General features: G+C 41.0%; 3 protein-coding genes across 4 annotated transcripts in view; all 3 read left to right on the top strand.

Moving 5' to 3' along the window:
• The first annotated feature begins 219 nt into the window (after window positions 1-219).
• ndufv1 (NADH:ubiquinone oxidoreductase core subunit V1) lies at window positions 220-5,320 on the top strand. The gene is made up of 11 exons (XM_075449919.1): window positions 220-311; window positions 1,520-1,629; window positions 1,719-1,801; window positions 1,932-2,102; window positions 2,397-2,580; window positions 2,770-2,959; window positions 3,124-3,336; window positions 3,633-3,799; window positions 3,889-3,970; window positions 4,113-4,258; window positions 5,047-5,320. The coding sequence occupies exons 2-11, from the start codon at window positions 1,525-1,527 to the stop codon at window positions 5,125-5,127; spliced, it is 1,422 nt and encodes a 473-aa protein (XP_075306034.1). The 5' UTR covers window positions 220-311; window positions 1,520-1,524; the 3' UTR covers window positions 5,128-5,320.
• Window positions 5,321-6,145: 825 nt separating this feature from the next.
• Window positions 6,146-9,337, top strand: LOC142367558 (uncharacterized). The gene is made up of 5 exons (XM_075449557.1): window positions 6,146-6,218; window positions 6,702-6,836; window positions 6,986-7,101; window positions 8,143-8,286; window positions 8,366-9,337. The coding sequence occupies exons 2-5, from the start codon at window positions 6,737-6,739 to the stop codon at window positions 8,969-8,971; spliced, it is 966 nt and encodes a 321-aa protein (XP_075305672.1). The 5' UTR covers window positions 6,146-6,218; window positions 6,702-6,736; the 3' UTR covers window positions 8,972-9,337.
• Window positions 9,338-10,291: 954 nt separating this feature from the next.
• The window catches only part of kmt2ba (lysine (K)-specific methyltransferase 2Ba), a 29,910-nt gene continuing 19,906 nt past the window's right edge, over window positions 10,292-20,295 (top strand). For both annotated transcript variants that reach the window (XM_075450162.1, XM_075450161.1), the window contains exons 1-6: window positions 10,292-10,679; window positions 13,479-15,024; window positions 15,261-15,427; window positions 15,999-16,094; window positions 16,364-16,520; window positions 19,378-19,678. In XM_075450162.1, the coding sequence (XP_075306277.1) occupies window positions 10,374-10,679; window positions 13,479-15,024; window positions 15,261-15,427; window positions 15,999-16,094; window positions 16,364-16,520; window positions 19,378-19,678 (2,573 nt within the window). In that variant the 5' untranslated portion in view covers window positions 10,292-10,373. The remainder of the gene's footprint in view (window positions 10,680-13,478; window positions 15,025-15,260; window positions 15,428-15,998; window positions 16,095-16,363; window positions 16,521-19,377; window positions 19,679-20,295) is intronic.

Here is a 20,295-nt window from a genome sequence, read left to right as displayed (position 1 = left end):
AGAGTACATAACAGTGCACGTCTTTTTGATGAACTTAAAGGCGACCCATAAAATGATAAAAATGATAAAAATGATAACAACAGACAAAGTTTTCAAATCCTGCAAAAAAAAAAAGTACATTTCCATTTGATATTCAAGTCGAAATAAATTACACACTGACCTTCTGTAAGGACAGACTGATGTTATGAAATTATTTTTTTCACAGTCATATATAAGCCTCACCGCGCTGCAGCAGCTGTTCAATAGTATCCGGGCCGAGCGCTTTGCTTCCTGTGAAGCTGTGTTTCATAAACCTGTAACGTTGACAAGAGGTAAGATGGGGCGATTGTTTGCTGACTTACAATCAACGCGTTTTGGCTTTTGATTGCTGCTAACACCACGCGTGTTTTTACCTATCCACTTCATATTTTGTCAGTGTGAGATCTGCATGTTGTTTTATTCCGACGGTACAAGGTTAACCGCGGAGCTAGCTGTACTTAGCCACAGGCTAGCAGACGCTAGCAAGGAGGTCAATGTGTGTACACAGTTTGGCACAGTTAGTGAGGTGAAATGGCCCCGATTTTTTTCCTTCTCGACAAACATTATTCTTGAAATGCCTTTGCTTAGATTTCCACCGCAGGAGTGTTAGGACCGATAGCAGTGCTTGATGTAGCTTTCACCTTTATTAGCTAACTTATAGCTGCCTGTGACATAACAACATCACATAAGAAGGAGAAGAAGAAGAAGAAGCAGCAGCAGCAGCACACAACCTCCAAGTATACGAGTCCGCTTTTAGAAAAAAATAAATAACACAAAAATCAGTCACGTGAATGTCTTTAGCTCACAAAATGTACTGTTTGTTTAATTTTATTTTAAAAATTTAAATGTAAACGATATTGGTGATGTAACAGACGGTCGGGTTAAACCTCGCTGGTCTTGTTGGTCGATGTTTGGCTTCTGTTGTGTAAATCACGCCCTGACTTGTTTTTAAACCGATTTATCATAATGTTTTTGTGAATAGATTAGATGTATCATATTACATCATTATTACTGAATCCAAAGACACATCCTCATTGTTATTTAGAGCTTTGGTTGGATATCCTCGACGCTTTTATTCTTGTGTTGATAGGAGCTAATATTGGAATGAACGGTTGTAACAAAGCCGGTTATGACTTTTAAAAAAATAGATAAACCCAATGTGTGTACCTTTGACCGATTGCTGTCATCAAAACCCAAGCAACCATTACAACTTCGCCTGAAAAACAAATGGAAAAAGGTCAATGCAGGCTCTTAGTATTTTCTTACACTTACGTCTGCTGTTGTCATTGCTTTGTAGCCTACTTATTAATTTAGGTAATGTGTAATAATATATAGACAATGATCTTTCAGTAAAATGTGCAACAGCTACATTGACCTCTGAAAATTCAGTTTTTCTGGTTAAACTGTGATTTTTCTGACATTTCCTTATCGATTAAAGTCCCCCAACCTTTCTGAAGCCGCGTCAGTTAAACATTTATGTTTTTGGCTCCCTGTGCGGTAGGAAAGATGCTGTCCTTGTCTCGATCGTTGGTGTGTGGGGTGGTACGGGCCCCAGCTGCTGCCAGCCAAGGTTGCGTGACAGCCATCACCAGATTCAACAGCACAGCACAGGTACATTCCCTGTATTTAAAAAAAAAAAAAAAAAAACAGTATCACAATGGTGATACTGGCATTAACATTTTTTGCCCTGTTTTTTCCAGGCTGCTCCTAAGAAATCGAAATTTGGACCACTGGCAGATGAGGACAGAATATTCACAAATCTTTATGGCCGTCATGACTGGAGGTAACACGACTGGTGATTCTCATATTCTCTGTGAAATCTAAAGCGTGCTATCGGTTTTTGATGCAGAAAAAGTTTTTTTTAACACACCAGAAAGATTAAAAAGAAAACACTCCTCTTTCTTGTGCGTCAGGTTGAAGGGCGCCATGAAGCGTGGCGACTGGTACAAAACCAAGGAGATCCTTTTGAAGGGAGTCGACTGGATTCTCAATGAGATGAAGGTTTCTGGCCTGCGTGGGAGAGGTGGAGCTGGTTTCCCTACTGGAATGAAGTGGAGCTTCATGAACAAGCCCAGTGATGGCCGGTCAGTGAGGAAAAGGACAGATTTAATTCCAATATTCTTGTTATTTTTATAATATTTAATGTAAGGCCTCTTTATATTATTTAGATGTATATACAATGTCTTTTTTAAGTAGAATTCACAAAACCAGAAATTGACAACCTCACATGGAAAACAAGCCAGATTTGCAATTTTAACCATTTGTATTGATGCTTTTTAATAGCTGCATCAGCAGACTGAATTCTGTTTAGCCTTCTTCACCCCTGTGGCTGAACTCTGCTGCACTATTTGACCCGACTCTTTAATTTCTCATTTTAGTCCAAAGTATCTGGTGGTGAATGCAGATGAGGGAGAACCAGGCACCTGCAAGGACAGGGAGATCATGAGGAATGATCCACACAAGCTGGTGGAGGGCTGCCTGGTTGCTGGAAGGGCCATGGGAGCGCGCGCAGCTTACATCTACATCAGAGGAGAGTTCTACAATGAGTCATCCAACCTGCAGGTGAATGTTGGAGGAGGGGGATTTGGAGTTTAGCTTTTTACACGTCTTACAGCGATTGGATGATTTGTCTTGGTTTTGGAGCACCTTTAATTCATCAGTTTGCGCCAACAGATTGAGCAAAGAACACTGCAAAATAATGACCTAATTAGAAGCTAACGCCTATGTGATCTTTTCTCTTTTTGATCTTAGGTGGCCATCAATGAGGCCTATGCTGCCGGACTAATTGGAAAGAATTCCTGCGGCACTGGTTTTGACTTTGATGTGTTTGTGATGCGTGGGGCTGGAGCGTACATCTGTGGAGAGGAGACCGCTCTCATAGAGTCTCTGGAGGGAAAGCAGGGAAAGCCCCGCCTGAAGCCCCCCTTCCCTGCTGATGTGGGTGAGTTCCAGTGCACAAAGAGTTTACAGCTGTGTAATACAGTTTGTAAAAATCTAAATGTAAACATGTACCTCCTTGTGGTTTTCAGTACTTGTGCTGTGAACACGGTGGACCGGGAGTGTCCAGTTAACCCTCAAATGTTTTATTTCTCTACTGTTTTGAAGGTGTGTTTGGTTGCCCAACAACTGTTGCCAATGTGGAGACGGTCGCCGTGGCACCCACCATCTGCCGCCGTGGAGGCTCGTGGTTTCTGGGCTTTGGCAGAGAGAGGAACTCTGGCACAAAGCTCTTTAACATCTCAGGCCATGTGAACAACCCCTGCACCATAGAGGAGGAGATGTCTATCCCTTTGAAAGAACTCATCGAGAGACACGCAGGTACACATTACACTCTGGATCTGTCCCATCAGTTTTTTACGTTGATCATTATAGAAACATGTTTTTAATGGATCTATCATATGAGTTACAGGCTTTTATTTCAAGATTTGAGTGAATATGTCTTATACATACTGTAGTTTTAAGTGAGATGGAAGGACAGGGTTGAGCTCCATTTATCTGATGTGTTCTCCAGGACTAACAGGCTATGAACTCGAAGGTTCGGAAAGCTGAACTTAGCCACAAAGGCAGGTTTTGTTTTTTTTCTGTCCTAATTGAGACCACCATCTATCTGGTAGGTGGTGTGCGTGGAGGTTGGGATAACCTGCTGGCTATAATTCCCGGTGGATCCTCAACCCCCCTCATTCCCAAGCAAGTGTGTGAAGAGGTGTTGATGGACTTTGATGGCCTCCTTCAGGCTCAGACTGGGCTGGGCACGGCTGCTATAATCGTCATGGACAAATCTGTAAGACTCGTCACCTCTGCAGCGTATTTCATGGTGCCTAAAGACATTTGCAAACAAAGGTTACATTGACGAATGGTTTACTTTTGCAGACTGACATTATCAGAGCCATTGCCCGCCTGATAGAGTTCTACAAGCACGAGAGCTGTGGCCAGTGCACACCATGTAGAGAGGGTAAATACTGCTTTAGTGCCTTTTTATGCAATTATAGTGTCAACCTTCTTGTACAGTATTATCACAATTATCTACTTAATTCTTATTTGTTCCATGTTAAACGACCGTAAAAAGCACTGATTTCCTCTGTCTGTTTCTGCAGGAGTGGACTGGATGAATAACATGATGTGGCGTTTTGTACGTGGTGATGCGCGACCGTCAGAAATCGACATGATTTGGGAGCTCAGTAAGCAGATTGAGGGACACACTATCTGTGCCCTGGGAGATGGCGCCGCGTGGCCTGTGCAGGTAAAGACCTGATCTCTCACCATGTATTTACAAAAATAATTATTGGGAAACCCTGACAGTATCAAACCGATACCAGTTTATTTGGGACTTGAGCACTAATGGTGATGTATTTAATGTGTATTGCATAACATATCCAATGATATGTTATCCTGATTTTAAAAAATCTTCCAAGATGTACTATGTAACTCAATTAAACCCCCGATACAGTCTTTAATTCATTGTCACGATGAATACGGAGGATTAATTATTGTTATACTGCAATTGCATCAGTTTCCAAAAAGTGTAGCTTTCAAACATGTGACTCAACATTTCTTTAATTGTTTCCCAGTATTTTTAAGATCAGTGCATTTAGGAGCTAAACATTATAAAGTCTCATTGTAGAGGATCTATTGGCAGAGGTGCGTTATAAAGATCATAATAATGTTATTAGTGTGTAAAAACAAGAATAAGAATTGTGTTGTGAACATCAACTTGGAACAAGGAGATTTTCCGAACCGACCCGTACCGGACTGCATAGTGGAAACGCGGCTTAAAGAGGCCCAGAAGGGACAAACCAATTATTTGCTCTAGAGATGGTTCATTGTTGCCACAGTAGCTTTTTCCACACTTTTGATGGGGCAGTCAGCTGTTGCAATATGCAATTTGTACCACTAGGTGTCACTAAAACCCTAAAATTGGACCTTGTAAGATTTTCACATATGAAGAAATTCAACCTTGTATATTTTTTCTAAAAACCTGTTGTGATTCATGGATGTGGTTTAAAAAATTTCTTGTCTCTTTGCTCACAGGGATTGATCAGACACTTCAGGCCTGTGATGGAAAGCCGAATTGCTGATTATCAGCAGCAGAAGCAGCAGGCCAGTGCGTAGATGGCCACTTGAACTCCTTGAACTTTACTTCTTGCCTCATATGCCCTTAACCCTATGCTCTTGTCATTCACAAATTATTTAAATAGAAAAAAAAAAATAACGTGCCGTGTTATCACCTCCTCATCAAGCCTCGCATTGATGTCTCTGCCTTGTTGGATGAAAGAACAAATAAAATTCTTTTGCCTGAAAGTGATGTTTGACTTGAATACTGGGCTTTTTTCAAGTTTCATTTGGAGCCCTTTGAGTTTTTATGTGCACAGAGATGTACTGATGCTGGAGTGGGACTATTGGTTCTTTATTTCACAAGCTGTTTTTTTATCAAAAAGCTTAAAACTAAGGGCTTTGAGCAGTAAAGACAAACGTATAAAGCTTATGTTTTGCGTACACATTGTTTTCTCATTTTACATATATACATATTACATAACAATCTATTTTATCATTGAAGAGTGTAGCACTGTTAAAACGGCGACTTCACATGATTCACAACAAACGGCAGGTGTTGGAAGAATTATTCAGAGAATTTCTTTGATTATAGTGAAATACTGAACTGAAAGTGGAGGCTGTGCATTAAAATGATTTCTCTCATAAAAGTATCAGCAACATGCAGCTCGAGTATGAGGAAAGGGGGGAAAAAAACATTCTGTTGAACAATAATCTTGTTTCAAGATCAAACCTATAGAAAGGTATAGTATTTATATTCATGTTGCACTCTTGAGATAAGATGGACCAGTGTTTTATATAAATATATATATTATCTTCTGCAGCATATGAGAGATCCCAATTTGTTCAGTTTTGTGACTTTTTCTATTTTTTGTTTTTACTAAATATATATTAAATATTAGAGGTAGAACATTTGAATATAAGCCAACTACAACTACATTGGATTTGTTCTTGGTGACGCTATCAGCCTAATATACATAAATGACGCGAAGTTTCCCCCTTCCGCGTAAAATTTGTGTGTACGTTATCAGGGACGCTTTATGCAGAGAATGGAAAGAGGTGCAGTTTTGTGTTCTCGCGATAGCTTGTTTTCCCTTATCACGTGACGTGAGCAATTATTTGCGGCTTCATCTCGGTGGTCGCTGTGGATGGTAGGAAAGCGTATTTGAATTGTTTACAGTACAGTCAAAATTAATCGCAAATTTTCACACGAATTTTGTTTTAAAGTATGTTGAGCCAACATGAATATAAGCACAGGGCTGGGTATTTTTTTTTTTACACTTAAAGAATACAAAAACACAATCGTTTCGCTTTGGTTGTAGCAGTGTGTGTCGGTCACTGTCCGTTGCCTCCATCCTTCTGTTAACCAGTTGTGTCAGGCCTTACATTAGCAGTTTTGCTTTATGTATATTACACCTACAGCCCCATTAAATCTTTAAAGTTAATTGCCTCTTTTTGAATAGAAGGACAATCCCAGTGCTTTTGACCTAGTTTAGTGTGAAGGCAGCCATGTGTCAGTCACCCCGGTGTTGTCCTGCAGCAGGTTTAGCTCTGCCGGCTAACAGAAGTGTTGCTAATCATTCATGTTTAATGTTTTGGTTTTTTTTTTAGATAGCATTGTGCTTGTGTTCTAGGTTCGTTTAACTGGGTGGTTTATGAAAATATCAACATGGAAATGTTAAAGATAGAGCAAGTCATTGTTGGAAGTGAGATGAAACCCACCTCACCTGCGATCAAGCCTGCGCCTGTGGTCGCCCCGCTGCAGTCCTGTAAGCTCACTGTACTAATACTCGATTATTATCATTCATATATGACGTGGCAATGAACCTAGGTTTCTCACCCCAGCGCAGCTTTCATGGTGGGCACTTACATCAGTGTGTTGATACAAACCTAACCATTAAACATCATTATGACGCAGATCAACATGAAAGTCTGCAGTGTTTTCAGTGCTTCATCACCTTCAGTGACCCCAAAGCCAAGGAGAGACACATGAGGAAGAGTCATCGGGACCAGTACAAACAGCACCTGCAGCAGGTAGGGAGTGTTCACTTCATTTGATTTTAAACAGACTGTCTTCTAATTGATCTTTAAAGCAAACAGTTATGAGCATCCCTTCACAATTACAAAATAATTGATACCAAGATATTCTACAGTGATCCTGAGGTGTCAACAAACAACAGTCAAACTTAAAAAGTTATTTTTGTAGTTTTCTGTTTTGCTGTCATGTTTTCACAAACATTCGGTTCTTCTCCCGTCTTAATTTGTGCCTTCTTGCCTCCTCTCTCCTTATGCATGTGACTCAGAGATCGATCTCTGCCAGATATTTTAAAGGATTGATTTCTTAATTCCTATAATACACCAGGAGGAGGGAGGGGGCTTGTTGGAGGAGCTATAAGCAAGAGTATTAAGAAGTATTTTCGGCACCCACTGCATCTGCATCTAAAGGGGTGTGACATGTCAATCCTGCATTGTAAACTCTTTTAGAAATAGATTTATACATTTTCACAAACACACAATTCAATGCTCATCTGACACAAATGACAAAACACAGCTGTATGCTGTAACAATAGTTTTTTTTTTGTGTGCAGTTGTGTAATGTTAAATGTAATTGGCGTTGGTTTTGAAATGAATGCTCCGAATCGAGGACATCTCAATTTGATGTGGGTCTGTTGCTTCGCCTCCTCTCTCCTTGTTGTTGTCCTCATATCTACTCCCATCTGCGGTTTGGGGGGGACTAAGACACAAGGAGAGGAGTCGAGGATGTGCGACATAAGGGAATAATATGTTGGGAAATGTTTCATTGTTGTGTTACGTCGTTCAGGGCCGCTGTAGAAATATGCTGTATGGGACATTTTACAACTGCAAAACTGGGCAGTGCTGTCTTTTTAACAAGCTGTATCTGCACATAATTATAGATATAACAGTCTTGGGTGGATTTTTTTTCTTTGGCTTTTGTACATGTTATTTTGGATAAAAGTGCAAGTGTGTTTTGGTTGGAGTTGCTTCACTTCTCTTCAGTGAGTAAAGCCTTGAGTTGAGATATTTCAATTGATGCCATTTCTTTAAATTTTGCAGACTAATACACTGTTCACATGCTACAAGTGCGACAAGTGCTTCTCCTCCTCTGAAGAGCTCACCCAGCACCAAATTGCACACAGCACAGAAGAGAAGCCCTTCCTTTGCGCCTACTGCCAGAAAAACTTCTGTACCTTCACTGAGGTGAGGACCTGTTTTATTTTCTGCTGTGATTGTAGGATATTGTTGGTTGACTCTCTCTTATCTGTGTGATATCTTGAAGCTGACCAAACACAGACGATATCAGTGCGTAGAGCGACGGTGCCCCTGCAGGGACTGCGGAGCTTCGTTCCCCAGTCCGTCTCGACTACGCTACCACCGCATCGCAGTGCACCCTCACAGCCCTGAGGTGGCTGACGACATTAACACCTTCCAATGCTGCAAATGTGGCCGCAGTTTCCATACGGAAGAAGAGCTTTTGCACCACCAAGAGAAATTCGCCAGTAATCTAAACTGTGATGTTAAGCCCCAAGCCAAAAAGCGTGGCCGCAAGCCCAAATATGTAGATCAAGGGGGGGCGGTAGGTGTAAAGAAGACAAAGCAAGAAAAAGCAGCAGAGGGGAGCAAAGAATCCAGTGACTCGCCAACAGAAGGATCCTCTTCTGTGGAGCTGAAAATTCCCTGTTCTGAAGCAGATTGTGATTGCACATTTCCCTCTGTTGCAGCCCTCCGAGCACATAAGAAAGACAAACATGGGCCACCCACTCGCAAAGCTCCCAGCTCCGAATACACCTGTGTCACCTGTGGAAAGAGTTTTGCAAGAGAAAGTTCCCTAAAGTCTCATCAGACCTGCCACACTGAGGGGGAGGAGATGGCGGAGAAGAGATAGTAAATAAGGAAAAGACTTTGTCTTATATTAAACATTTAAATGATTATCGGGAATTGTTTTATGTAAGAAGACTTTTTTTTGTGTGTATGTGAATACTTCTGGTGAAGCAAGGTTATGCAACACAACTGGAAGTTACTGGACCGCTGAATAAAACGCCTCAGTGTACATGATTTATATACATGATGAAACCATGTCAGAAGGCCCTTTTTGTTCTCCACATTACCTCTATACTACCTGAAATGTTTTATATCCTTTGTATAGTTGGGCGTTATTTCTCTCTCAAGTATGGGTCTTTTAATTTCAAGAAAACTCACGTGACACTTGCACAAAGATTATCAGTACAAAACAAAATAAAATCTGAGAAACCATGACATTTAAAAGAAGTGATGTTGATCTGTTACTTTTCTCTCTCAAAGTGTACAGTTTTTGTATCAAACAGTGCTCTGAGGTTCATTTCATTTTGCGTCTGTGTCAATGGTAAATTGAAAAAGCAGTTTTTACTACTGTGTAAAAAGGAGATATTTGGATCTGATGTAGAGAAGTTTAAAAATCTAAAACAAATGGCACATATTGAGGGTTATATTTGTGACTCTGGGAGTTAATACTGGAAAAAAATGACAAGCAGAAGAACTAGCTTGGAGTGACTTGACTGTGTGAGGGCATAAACAGACGTAGCAACTGCTGTTAACGCAGCTGCATCTCTTACATCCTGCAAAACATCAAATCTTAATCGTTCTGTGGAATTGTAGGGTTTTTTCCCCCGTCTTTAAAGATAATTACACTGGTGTCAATGTTTTCATTAACATTTGTAGCCAAATTATAAATCGGAAGCTACCAGAAAAAGTAATGCATTTTGTACCCCTCATTAGTTCAGTACATTTACTGAAGTACCATACTTTGAGTATCCACCATTGGTTATTTTGACTGATTAAGATTTAAATGAAAACACCAGTTTATCACATGGTGCAGTTTTGTAGATATAGATGTATATTTTATAGGTTTAAATACTTATTTAATAAGAGCCTACTATAAGACTGATTATCTACAGTACTTTTAGCTCAGATACTTTAAATTTTGTTTATATTTATTTACTTTTTTAAGCACTGATCTTAACTGGAGGGATTCTAGATCAAATTATTTTAGGTTCCTTTCAGTAAATACTCCAAATTCTGTATGAGCTCTAAAATTTCATATACACAAAGAAAATATTCACGACGAATTCTCAAAAACAGCTGCTCATAGCAGCGAAGTCGCTCACAGTGTCGAGCAAGGAGTTCGTTTTCCCATGATGCACCTGTGGTTCTTCCTATCTCGCGCCTTTGCCTCGGAGCAGTCCATCTTGCCTCTCGCATCGCTGCAGTTACCCTCTGTCAGCGCGCCGTCCGTGTTGTTGTAGTAAATAATGGCGGCCTCGGGAGGCGGATTACCATCTTCCTCTACCGTGGCGGGCTTGAGCAGTCAAGCACCACCAGCCCGGGCTCGGTTCCCGGGCCGGCCGAGTGCGGCTCGCAGCAGGCTGCGGTCGGAGAAACGGACTAGACGCGGAAGATTGGGCTTGGATGACGGTGAGCTGGCTGTCGGAGGGCCGAGGCCCGTAAACATCGGCCTAGCGTTAAGCGAGGATCCGTCCCTGCTGCGCCTGCTCGGGGTGGCGGAGAAGCACAGGCGGCAGCGAGATGCGGGGTTTGACTCCAGCAACAGTGAAGAGGTAAGCTAGCACTAGCATAGTAGCTAGATGGGAAACAGTACGATTACCGTGCCGAATAAACACGGTTTCCTCAAATGAACGATATCATTGTATCTACTTGTTACTTACAAAGAACAGTTGAGTAGACATACTGCTAGTTCGCGGCGAGTAGCTTGCAGGCACAAACCCAGCGCCTGAATAGTAGTTAGCCGTTTGTCTGCAGGGTATGCCTCAGATAGGTTGAGAGGAGAGTATCTGTAGTGTGATTATTGCTGCACAATTAAACTAAAAGCTCACACTGGTGTGAAATCTGCAGAATCGATGCTCTTAAGTTGCACCTGAAAGCGAAGTGACTGCACAGCTGAGCCTGTGTGCATGAAAAGCACACAAGGCGGAAACTTTGGCGGTACTATCACACCCGTCAATGCGTTTTGTTGTGGAAACCATTAGAGGTCTTTGTTTATTCACCCCCTGACATGGTTTGGCGAGTTGAAGTTCCCACCCAGTTCTTACAACCTCTGACCGCTAATCTTGTCGTGTAAAAAAAAAACCCCCCCAAAAAAACGTCGCTACAGCGAAGTAGAGGATCACACTCTCCACGTTGGAGCTCCTGTCAGCTGACCGCTCGGTGTTTTTAACGTAGAAAGCAACAGGAAGGAAAGCAAACGTTACATTAAGACAGTTAAACCATGCAATACAAATGTCTCAGTATCTTCTTAAAGCTGAGTTGGTATCATCCACTTTAAATATGAAGCCAATAAACAAATCTAAATAGGGCTATTCCTGTTGTTGCGTTGTTTGCATCAAAGACTGCAAAGTGAAATCATATTTGCTTGCATGGGCAGGATAAATTGATGTAATTTTCACTGCAGGCCACAGTTGTCATACAGGCTTCAGTTTATTCTTAGCAGTCAATATACCATCGGCTTGTATTTAACTTGTAATTCACATGAACTTTAAATCAGTCTTTTAAATAAAAGGTTGGCGTGTAAGCGCTCAGATTTGTCATATTGTGATCATATTTTCAGTGCCTCCTCTTTAGCTCCCGCAAGGTGGGGATGATGAAAATGATCCACTGCCATATTGGATCTAATCATTATTTAACCTCCCAAGTAGGAGCTTTAATATCTGACATCAGTAAGACTCCACTGATGCAATCTGTTTGGAGTGGACTGTAATAGTCACATGGCTCATGCTAAAGCTGGTGGATGCTGCTCAACGGGAGCACCACACACTCATCTGTTCAGCAGTGCTGTGGAGTATTCATTATTCAAGGGGTTTTCACCGATCAGTGGAAAGTTTCTTAAATTTGAAGATGGATGTGAGTAATTTAAAGTGACACTGCCTTTTTTTTTTTTTTTATCTAACGAGGTAGAAAAGTGTCTGAATTAGTGGCAGCTGGAGAGTGTTTTTAAAAGTTCTGTGTAATAGTTTTCGTATGTATTTTCATTACTTCTCACTTGATGCTTAAATAATATTGAAACGCGTGTAATTAAAAGATAGACATGTGCAAAGAGAGGGTTTGTGCAAACTCCTTAGTTTATAATTAACGAATGTATGTACATGTACTCACTGGCATTTATGTGCTGTATCAAAACTACTGATGCAACACAGGGATAAGAGAATAGAGAGCAGGGCTGATGCTGAAGCATAGTTTCAGAATTACTGATAGTCAAATGAAGAACACAGTAATGACTCACGCAAAGCTCAAAATCAACTGTGGAAGCATGAATTGTGTTTTAACTCACTTATACCATTACACCCAGTCATACTCGGAAGAAACCTGAGAGCCTCGAAACTGAACACCAATGAAGCAGTTGGGCTTTTCTTTGTCTTTATTGTGAGAAGGTTTGTCTTGAATTTCTGAGGTTTTACAGATCTGGTCATAACAAATAAAAATTAACAATATAATTATGGCGTAAATTATGATGAAAATAGATCAAGATTAGTCATCTGGTGGTACTTAACAGGTCTTAAAAGATGTAGATACAAGCTTGTATTAATGGTAGCATGTGATTATTTGCACTGTGTCGTTATTTATTTAACAAAAGCTAAGCCAAAATGCAGAAAAATCTAAAGATGTATTTGATTATCAGCACCTGGCTGTTGCCTACCCTCTCTGTTCCTGTCCGATCAGTAAGGATGCATTTAGCTCTTCACCCCGCTTCTACATTTTGGCTCAGTTTTTTTAAATGGATAAATACACACTTTACTACATCATGTGTTGGTGTTTGATCTGAGCTTGTATTTAACCGTTTCAAGACCCGATAATGACAAGATGATCATCTTTTGTTGTCATAACGTGAAAACTTATAACTGGAAGACAGTGTGCTCTGTACCGTGTAATGGAGAGGGCCTCGAGGAATGTATGATGAAACACACAAATCATGTCACGTACAAATGCTGTTATCAGAACTCCTCTGAGTTGTGTTGTTTCTCAATTTCAAGGCACCATTTAACTTTTCTCACCAGATTAAAAAACTAGATAAATCATTGTAAGGGAGTCGCTGTTTATTTTGTATTAATTGCACCCTCTTTAGCTGTAGAGCTAGCACCACCTACCTTGATGAGCCAACTCTTTAATAATTGTATTTAGTCATAAAGAAATGCATAAATTAACATTTTATTTTGCACATTTTTAACAATTCTTATTAGAATGTACAATACATTTAATTTTAAAGTTACAAAAAAACACAATCTTCTAAATAGTCAGTCATGAAAATGTAGCTCCATGTCCCACAACTTTCCTTCTTCCAACACGTCCAAATGTTGAAGGTTTTTTTATACTGACATAAAGATTTGACTTTGTTTTTCCTATAGGAGGAAGATTTTTCTGGATTTGGAACCACAAGAGTTCGTCCTCAGAAAACCTCAGTCGCCATCCCTCATTCGTCTGTCAGCCAAGCCAAGACTCCTCAGGCGTCAGATCCACTGGCAATAGCAAAGCCTCTTATTGGAAAAATCATTCCCAAGACCCCAAAATCGTCTCTCGTTGGGAAAATCATAACAAGGGTTTCTAAAGAAGAACAGGATGCTCAAGAGAACCCGGAAAAAGACAAAGAATTGCCAAAGGTGGCGATTAAAATGCATGACAAACAGGTGGCTCTCCCTGCAAAAGCCAAACATTCAGACAAGCAGGCCTCAGGTACACACGGCAGTACAACATCAGTTGATGATGTTGGCAAAGCAGGAGAAACATCATGCTCTGGAAGCGCACAAAACCAAACAGCCGGCACATCAGCTGGGGGCAGCAAGCACCAAGAGAAGCTGGCGAGCGCTCCTGCAGCAGTAAAAGGCACAGAAAAAGCTCAGAAAAGAGTTAAAGAAGAAGGTGAGGTGTCGGAGGACTCGGACGCAGATAAGTCTCAGACACGGAGATCTGCAAAGGGCGCGAGTGGTTTTCGTATCGGGCACTCCAGGCGCACATCTCGAGCAGTCGCCCTGTCGTTTACGTCCTTTCACAAACGCCAGAGGAAGAGAACTGCAAAAAGTATGGGTGCCTCACCTGAGGCCGGAGCTGAGGCTGGTGCCCAGAGTGGAGAAGAGGCAGCGATGCCCCTCGAGTGTAAAGCTTCAGAGACCTCCGAAAAAAGAGTGCACAAAAGACAGCACCGCAAATCTTTGTTTGGGTACAAGCGAAAGCCATCTACGGGCGTTTCAGGTATTAAATACCCAAAACGTCGAAAAGTTCGCGCAAGGCGTGTTTATTACACCTACGAACCAAAGCCCCTTCCACCTACAGCAGTGCAGGATGGGAATGAGCCACAGATCCAAGGTCAGAATCCCGCCCCATCGGAGGTAGAGCCAAGCTCGATTTCTGAGCAAGAACACCAGAGCTCCAACAACAAATCCTCTACAATTGTTACTAGTGGACGGTCCTCCCGTGTTATTAAAGCTCCAAAGAGGTTCCTGGATGAGGAGATGATCCCCTTTCCAAAGGGCTCTCTGTCAACATGGCTGAAAGCTCAGCAAAGAGATGACGGGAAATCTGGTGCATCGCTGAATGAGTCGGGTTATAGTGGCCACTCGCAGCCATTAGACATCGACTCCATATCTCAATTTTACAGCCCATCTGGTGTACCAAAAATCTCATCGGCACCAAGTCCGGGAGCGAGCCACGTAGAGATCTACAAGAACCTCAAGAAACTCACCTTAAAACTGGCGGAGAAAAAGAAAGGCCGGTCTCACTCTCAGGAGGACACGCATCATGACGACAGTTTGACATCTCATGTCAGGAAGAGACGGAGGCCCAAGCTCATGATGGAGGAACTGGACTCTCCCGGGGTTGTCAGGAAACTTGCTGTGGTGGTGAACGCTGACGTGGAATCGTCCTCGCAAATCAAGTCAGAAGATTCAGGCAATAACAGTAAGAGTTATTTAGCATTTTTGTTTGTGGTTGCTGAAAATACAGAATGCTCTTTATAGGAGCTGCACAGTGGAGTTCAGTTTGATATGCATCATTAGACAGATTCACTCGGAAGGAGACAGGCTGATGTATTTCCTTTCTGTTTAGTTTAGAGGCGTCTCTTCCATTGATGTGTCTGACTAGTTGTTCCATTATCATCTTGACTAAATTAGCGTTTTTCATGCTATTTGGCACAGATGAAGCAGCAGGCCTAACTGATGACATTGGTGAGACACTGGAAGTCAGTGGGCCCAGCCACCGGATCGGTCTCAGTGGAGCTAATAAGAGGATGCTCCACCTGCTGAAGAAAGCAAAAGTTCAGCTCATCAAAATTGATCAGCAGAAGCAGCTCAAGTTGTCTCAGGTAAGACATGATTACTATAAAGGCTCGTTAGAGTTATTCTATCCACACTTTTCAGACAGGTGTTTAAGGCGTAGGTGTTTCATTCACACTGTATAGGGTTTCTCTTTTTGCTTTACTCTGAAGATGAGCGTTAAAACGGAAAAAATCTAAATTCTTGTTTTGCATTGATAAATACAAACAGCCAGACTTAAAAGGATGTGATGTGCACTTGTGAAAAAGTAAAAAAAAAAGAAGAAGCAAATTACTGCAGACATGATAGTTTAAAAACAACCCTATTAATTGGAAATATTTGCCCAAATGCAACTATTTGTTTGATATAATCTCTGTTGTGGATCACCCTGTGTACTAACCGGTACTGTTGAACCAAATACCAGCTGCTAACGACTGCTGGCCAAACTGATGCGTGACTTTCACCAGAATCGCCACTGTGAAATAAGATTTGCATTGGCACCATTTGTTTTGCCTAACAGTCAAATGACCCTCAGCTCGATTAATTAGTGAGAAAAGTGTTGTAATGCAATGATTTTATTATATCTCATACTTGTTTGTTTTTCCTTGTTTGGATCAATAGTTGGTCTCTAAAGAATCACAAGTGCCAGTGAGTGGAAGGAGGAGAAGGAGGAGGAGGAGGAGAGTTGGTCTGACTCCAAAAGACTTGGGTCCGCAGGTAATGTTTTCAGCTCAGTCCAGCTTAATTTGGGGAGAAACCTTCAAAATAAGCAAATTACATGACCATTCAATAAAGAAGGATGAACAGCTACGACATCATGTTAATTTAGGTGACAGTTTAATGTCGGTATATATCACAGAAATCACAATAAGACTAGATTCCAGTTGGATGCTCATTTATTGACCTTTTTTTTATTTTTTAATGACTTCTCATCATCCAAACATTTTCCACATATCCCAGTTTTTAATCCGTGCCTTTGTGTGCAGGAGCAGACGCTTGGCGGTCCGAGGATCAAACACGTGTGTCGGGCAGCAGCAGTGGCTTTGGGGCAGCCTCGTGCCATGGTGCCAGATGATATTCCCAGACTCAGCGCTCTGCCGCTTCACGAGAGGGAGGGCATCACCTTTTCCTCCACAGCGGAAGGTACGGTTCATCTTCTTGTGCAACTTTCTTTCAAATTTGATGGATAGCTTAATTATCATCGTAGATATTTGCACGGTGATCTGGACATTTCACAGAATTAACACGTAGATTTTACATGGTGATTAAAAGACACTCGTGCCCCATGTGATTCGTTGACTGTGCAAGGTAAATCTCAAGTAACAAAAAATAATTTAGCATTTATATGTGCAGTGCAAAGTGTATCAGTAAATACAAGAAGGACGGCAGCAGTTTGAGCTGTTGTTGAAGCTCCTGGTGTGCCTATTCAGTATTTAATGCCTCCTCCCTGCTTTCTATTTGGTTGAAATGCCCAAAATCGCTAAAAACAATATAAAGGAGAGATCACAAACAAGTGGATTCATTTTATTCACACTATAAGTGGTATTTAGGTGTCTCAAAACGTTTTTTATTAATAAAAGGAAATGTCTAAATTTCATCATATTTCGTTGCCTGCTTTTAGCACATTTCTTTTTTTGTCATTTAAAAAGAGGGTTCCTGCAGCAGTGTGGTGTTGTTCGGCCACACTAACAGACCTCCAAACCGTCACCGGTGCTAGCTGCAGGATTTTAGGAGGGGAAAAAACAACTTTTATAGCTTGATAAGTGTTCTGTGTTTTATCTGTCTGTTCATTTTTCTGACATTTATCCAGGTCCAATTTTCATGAATTTGATTACATATGTAGTTGGATGCTGTTGCTTGAAGATGATGGAAAAAAAAATCAATGAGTTCCTCTGTACCTATTAGCTGAGAAATAACTAAACAATCGCTGAATATAGACACCACAGGCACGGAAGTATTGTTTCTTCACTTGTCAGAAAAGGCATCTTTGGTTTACAATTTCCAGCATCGTTTGTGGTGGAATTGGTTAAAAAAGAAATCCCATTGGTCATGTTTATTATACTTAAAAGTGTGATGATATAATGATTGTGTTATTTTTCATACATGAAAGCTTATTTCTCCTTGTCTGCACCATCATTTTGGCTCTAGAGAATCCCAAAGAAATATTACAGACGTATTTTTCTTTCTTTGACTGGATGAACCAGATTTTAAACATCTGCCTTTGCTTTTTAAGCGTGGGTTTCTCTTGATAGGTGTCCTTGAAAGGATCCTATAACGTTGATACATTTTCAAAATTTACAGTATTTACCTTAAACTCGCCATGAAAAAGTCCTTCAGATTTTAAGCTATGACGTTGTTTCCACCAGTGATTGCAGTGTAAAATTCAGTTTAAAAAAAAAAACCTTAGAGGAGACTGATTGTTCGCAGTTGGTTAAAATCAGTTCCGTGCGTTGTTTGGCCAACGTCCACAGCTCCAGAAATGGAGCATCAAATTGTTGCCGGAATGGATAAATTAATGTCTTTATCTGTCATTAACCTGAGAGTTCGTCTCTTGCCTAAATGTTGTCTTAGCTACTAACATTTGGCACAGTTCCACTGAACATTAATCCATACTTTTTTAGTACCAATGTAATTCAGTCAGTGCCAAAAGGATGGAGTTCCTTTTCCATGCCTAGCTGTGAGTGCAGCGACCAGCACCCGCTAATATATTTGTAAAGGTGTGTGTGTAGGGTGAGTAGTGGTGTTTTTTTTGTTTTGTTTAATTTAGTTTTTTTTTTGCAAAGACAAAAATCACCTCTTCGGGACTGCTTTGGTTTAGGTCCTTCAGCTTCAACGTTTTGTCCAGTTTAAAACAAAAGTAATGTGACTGGAAAAGGAATCAGTCAAGATGAACGACGCCTACACGCACGTCTCGGATTAAACGGATGGATATAAGACATGAGATTAACAACCATGCATAGAGTCGGACTCCAAAACCTAAATTCTGTATAGTTGGTTGTTGTTTTTTGTTTATTTTGTTTTAGTTTGTTCCCATTTTGTGAGAAAGAGAAAGAGGGGAAATTAATGAACTGCAGAGAAATGCATAACCTACAGTGGATTCAGACAGTAGCTGAGTTTTTTTAATAAACAAGCTATATACTGCATGTAACTGTTGTAAGGTAGCTTAAATATGACTTAGTGTAGTTCATTAAGAATATTTAATTAATGTTATCTAGATTTAAGTTAATTTATGGCATTTTCTTGTGAGACAAAGCTGCTCTGTGAGCGTGGTATAAGAAAACACTGTTGATCATCTACAGTTATGTGCACACAAATATATTTTTAAAAAGAGTAAAAGCTCCATTTTGTCAGACTTTGGCCAATTTAACACACTGAGCAAAAAAAGACAAAAGAAATGCTTTTTTATTTTATTTTTAAACTAAATTATTTGCCAGCAAAAATATCTTTTGTCACACACAGATTAGCCACCGCTGTTGGAAAGCTATACCCAACACTGGTCAAGTGAGCATCACTCAGTATGAGGTGAGGAAGTGCTGTTTGACAAATAGACTCACTCAACACATCTAGTGAAAAAAGCAAAAAATAAAAAATAAAAGTGATCCTTGCTCAAGATTATTCCAGATGCATTATCTAATGTAAGATTGTAACCTCCGAGTCATATATATATATATATATATATATATTTTTTTTTTTTTGTCAATGTGAAGTAGCTTTGTGCCAGTTTACAACTGGGACAACACCACTGGGGGAATCAGCAAGAAGTCATCAAGATTGAAAAAAATAGTTTCCACCAGTGATGGATTTTGTGGAGACTCTGGTTTTTTCAACAGCCACCTAACTTCATCATAGGCTCATTTCTTCAGGCAGCCAACAGTAACATAGCCACAGGACTCAAGCTTACACGCTGGACAAAAGTCCAGTAAATGCACCAAAATATGCACGATGCTGACTCAGATGTGCGCTGGCTGTTTTACCCATCCTCTCCATGTCTCGCCCGCAGATGTGGCAGATGATGATGATGATGATGATGATGATGATGATGACGATGATGACATCTCTGATCAGGGGAGAGCCCAGTGGGTTGTCTCGCAGGAAAGCATCCAGCGCAGGAGGCGGGGGAGGGGAAAGGGCCATAAGATCAGAAGGAGGAGAGAACTGAGTCAGTATATTCCCGGAGGAGTCCGTTCCCGGCGCTGTGGGAGCTGCAGAGGCTGCTCGGTTGTGGCCGACTGTGCAAAGTGTGTCAACTGTTTGGATAAACCCAAGTTCGGGGGGCCCAACACCAAGAGGCAGTGCTGCATGTAAGTAAACGGGCCATGATTTCTACGTTGCATGAGCTTTTTGTTTTTGTTTGTTTGTTTTTAAATCACAAATTAGCTTTGTATGTTCGCAAGCTCTCAGAGGAGCCGCCGCCAGTATCTGTGAATGTTTGAAGCTGGAATTTTTCTACGAATGTAATGAAAATGTATTTTGGGCAAGCAGATGGGTGGCCAGTAGAGGCAACGCCATGTATCAGATTGCTATCTGTGGTGCATGTAAACTCCTGTGCGTTGTCGATAAGTAGAGGGATGTACTACAAAGCAAGTTGTACACAGCCAGGTTTTCTTTGTGTAAAGGCTCTAGCATGGTTGCCGTGTCTGCTAGCGCGAGCGGTGTTGATGACGTCACGATTTCGTGCCCACCATGTATAGTGGCGCAAGTCGTTGCGCCAGTAGTTGCAATTTTCTCCGTCACAGGTGGCGCTGCTACGTGATGGTTACCTCTACTCTACAACCACGAAAGTGGAGAAGAAAACAATGCCACTGTCAAGAGCAGGAATACTGTAATTAATGATACTGCTGCAGTTTTCGGATCATTCTAAGTTTTTAATTCAGTTAATAGAGGTGAAGGTTTGAAGCCCCCGGCATCAACAGAGTGT

This window comes from Odontesthes bonariensis, chromosome 18 (assembly GCF_027942865.1).
Source record: "Odontesthes bonariensis isolate fOdoBon6 chromosome 18, fOdoBon6.hap1, whole genome shotgun sequence".
Taxonomy (NCBI): domain Eukaryota; kingdom Metazoa; phylum Chordata; class Actinopteri; order Atheriniformes; family Atherinopsidae; genus Odontesthes; species Odontesthes bonariensis.
The sequence above is the reverse complement of the archived record's forward strand: the minus strand, read 5'-3'. Positions and strand labels throughout refer to the sequence as shown.

Bases quoted from the DNA above. Each gene is read 5' to 3' on its own strand.
- ndufv1 (XM_075449919.1), top strand. From the start codon at position 1,525: ATGCTGTCCTTGTCTCGATCGTTGGTGTGTGGGGTGGTACGGGCCCCA. The intron at 2,103-2,396 runs GTCAGTGAGGAA...TTCTCATTTTAG, and splicing joins AACAAGCCCAGTGATGGCCG to TCCAAAGTATCTGGTGGTGA. The intron at 2,960-3,123 runs GTGAGTTCCAGT...ACTGTTTTGAAG, and splicing joins CCCCTTCCCTGCTGATGTGG to GTGTGTTTGGTTGCCCAACA.
- LOC142367558 (XM_075449557.1), top strand. From the start codon at position 6,737: ATGGAAATGTTAAAGATAGAGCAAGTCATTGTTGGAAGTGAGATGAAA. The intron at 6,837-6,985 runs GTAAGCTCACTG...ATTATGACGCAG, and splicing joins GGTCGCCCCGCTGCAGTCCT to ATCAACATGAAAGTCTGCAG. The intron at 7,102-8,142 runs GTAGGGAGTGTT...TAAATTTTGCAG, and splicing joins ACAAACAGCACCTGCAGCAG to ACTAATACACTGTTCACATG.